General features: G+C 32.8%; 1 protein-coding gene across 1 annotated transcript in view; it reads left to right on the top strand.

Moving 5' to 3' along the window:
• The window catches only part of LOC106110422 (bifunctional glutamate/proline--tRNA ligase), a 26,666-nt gene that overhangs the window by 18,646 nt on the left and 4,803 nt on the right, over positions 1–3,217 (top strand). The window contains exons 17-22 of the mRNA XM_013292247.1: positions 6–56; positions 442–549; positions 920–1,030; positions 1,504–1,710; positions 2,162–2,279; positions 2,870–3,107. Of these exons, the coding sequence (XP_013147701.1) occupies positions 6–56; positions 442–549; positions 920–1,030; positions 1,504–1,710; positions 2,162–2,279; positions 2,870–3,107 (833 nt within the window). The remainder of the gene's footprint in view (positions 1–5; positions 57–441; positions 550–919; positions 1,031–1,503; positions 1,711–2,161; positions 2,280–2,869; positions 3,108–3,217) is intronic.

Below are 3,217 nucleotides of genomic sequence, written 5' to 3'. Positions count from 1 at the left end.
ACAAAATACGAACAATCAAAGCCGCTAAAGCTGAGAAGACTGTTATTGACGTCGAGGTAAGATATCTTGTATATTTATACTGAAAATTGTTAGTATAATTAAAATGAACATTGGTTAGATTAAATCTATGCTATAATATAATTTATTAAAGAGAAAAGATTTGTATATTTTTATAATATTGAAATAGTTCAAGAACTATTGGACTATTGGATTAAAAAGCTACGGTAAATGTGAGGAACAAAGGCTATATTTTTTAATTTCACGTGAACAAAGTCGCGAGCAACAGCTAGTTTTAAATATTTTAAACGATAAATATTCAAATTTACATTTATACAAAGAAACATTGTGTTGATAAAATTTATAGAAAATAGAAGCCTAAATAAAGGGAAGTATGTATTTAGAGAATGTTCTTTTTAGTGATTTTATACGTTTTTGTTATAGGTAAAGAATTTGCTGAATCTAAAAGCGCAGTACAAATCAATAACTGGCAAGGACTGGACACCGAGCGTAACTCCGGCGCAGGATACCAAGAAAACTGATAATAAAAAGGTATTTTTTGCTATATTTGTAATTAATGAATGAAAATTACGTATTAGTGTACTATCGGGTAATCCGTCGATGTTCCACTTAGAAAACTATATTTAAACGTTGAAAAAATAGAAAGGCGACATGCAACAATAACTAAGAGAACGCTATTTTTAAATATCTGAGTGAAAAAGGTTGGTCAGTAGTACAAAACAAACAAGCCTTTTATTATCTATTCGTTTGCACAACTCTCTCTTTCATAATTGTTTGTTTATAAGTGGCGGAGTTTGTCATTGCAAGGAGCAAGGCAATATTTCTAAAAGTGGCACACCGCGTATTTCCGCAACTGTACTTACGGTATTCCAATTATTGATGTAATTTGTACATTTTGTAGCAAGCAGCGGCGCCGGCAAACGGAGATATGGAAAAGGCAGCAAGTTTGTCAGCGGACATCGCACAGCAAGGCGACCGTGTTAGAGAATTAAAAACAAATAAGGCTGATAAGGTAATAAACATATATTTTTGAATCTTACTAATATTATAAATGCGAAAGTTTAGATGGATGGATGTTTGTTAGAGTTTGTAGCCTAAACGGCTGAACGGATCTGGATGAAATTTCCCATAGAGGTAGAGAATAGTCAGGAAGAACACATAGACTACTCGCTTTTTTTAATTCCACGCGGCCAGTTTCTCGGGCGAAATTTTTTTCTATATAAAAATAATAATTCTCTCTAATGTTCTTCCTACCATAGAACTCTTTATAGAGAACATTCTCAGTTATTGTTAATTTTTAGATGTCGGTTTATCTTTAAGAAGAGACTAACTAAACTGACCAAGGTCATTGTAATGACGGTACTTATGTCACAAGATGTTACGGTAATTATACTTAAAAATTGTTCAAAGAACATTAACATAATTTATAAATATCGTTAATAAGGTAACAAAAGTAATCAATATAATAATAAAATGTTTTGGTAGGCCACAATCGATGCAGAGGTAAAGAAGCTTCTAGAACTAAAAGCGCAGTACCAGACTGAGACGGGGTCAGCGTACGTCGCGCCGACACAGCCGAGAGAAGCCAAGCCCAAAGAGAAGAAGCCCAAAGAAGAAAAGAAAGACAAACCCAAAGAAGACAAGAAAGATAAAACTAAAGAAGTAAAGAAGGAACCTAAAGCTAAAGAACCAGTACGTTTAGTTTTAAAATATTTTAGTCATTTCGTTACTAAGAAAAAAAAAGAAAAATCAAAGGAAATTGTCATTTAGTTAAGCAAGTAATTAAGTAAACAAACCCATGAACTTGACTGTCAGTATTAATATTTTAAAACTTTAGAAAAAAAAGATAAACAAATTATTCTTCAAATATGTCAATCGGACGAAAGTTTTGAATAATCATACTTTATACTAATATTATAAATGTGAAAGTTTGTATGAATGGATGTATGTTGGAGTTTGTAGCCTAAACGGTTGAACGGGTCTCAATGAAATTTGGTATAGACGTAGAGGAAGAACACATCGGCTGCTCATTATTGTATTTTATAATTCAACGCGGACGAAGTCGCGGGAAAAAGCTAGTTATAAAATAATTCTACTATTATTCTGCGAGCTATGAAATGACAATTAAATAATTCTATTTCAGTCTCCAAAACCAGCAAAGGAAGAATCATCTAGCGGAGTTAAGAAGATAACTCGATTGGGACTAGAAGCAAGCAAGGAGACGGATCTCTCTGAATGGTACTCACAGGTCATTACGAAGTGTGAGTAATAATTTAATACTGATGACTCCAAAAATTAAATAAACGTGACCCACCTGCAAACACTACCTTTCGGGTATGAAAAGGAATTTTCAAAATATAATAAAATATAAAAAAAATATATATATACAGACGAATTGAGTACCTCCTCCTTTTGAAATGTAATTATAGATATATTTTGTCCTTCTGATTTAAATAAAGTGACATTTCTTTTTTTCCATTTTGCTCACCCATTATCAATCGTATTTTTTAAAGATCTATTAGTTAAAGGGAAATTGTAGGAAGCTATGGAAAATTCACATTATCTTAGACATATAGTTTGAACTTCGTCCCACAAAAGCACTCGTATAAATAGTAGCACTGTAAGTGTTACAGGCTTGTATCATGGTTGCCGGAGACTTATCTATACAATTTTTATGAAGAAAGATTTGTATTTTTGTATGTATCTGATTTTCGTAAAAACTGGGCCGATTTTAGAAAATTTACCATTATTAAGACATAGTATCTGTAACATAGGCTATATTTTTTATACTTCTTTTAATTTCGCGCAGACGAATTCGCGAGAAATAGCTAGTAATAAATATATATTACAGCGGAGATGATAGACTACTACGACATCTCGGGCTGCTACATCCTGCGGCCCTGGTCCTACAGCATCTGGGAGCACATCAGGAACTACTTGAGCAAGGAGCTCAAGAAACTCGGCGTCAAGGACGGATACTTCCCGATATTCGTATCTAAGGTAAAAAATCACATTCTTCACGTTTTATCTTTTAGAAATCTTACTAATATTATAAATGGAAAATTAACTGAACGGATTTCGATAAAATTTGCTATATACTGGATAACTTGGAAGAATACATAAGCCACTTGCTATTATTATTTTTTACTAGCTTTCGCCCGCGACTCCGTATGTGTGGAATTAAAAAAAAACAAAAGAA

The sequence above is a fragment of the Papilio polytes genome, unplaced genomic scaffold, assembly GCF_000836215.1.
Source record: "Papilio polytes unplaced genomic scaffold, Ppol_1.0 DF820622.1, whole genome shotgun sequence".
Lineage (NCBI taxonomy): Eukaryota > Metazoa > Arthropoda > Insecta > Lepidoptera > Papilionidae > Papilio > Papilio polytes.
This window is presented reverse-complemented; position numbering and strand designations above follow the sequence as displayed.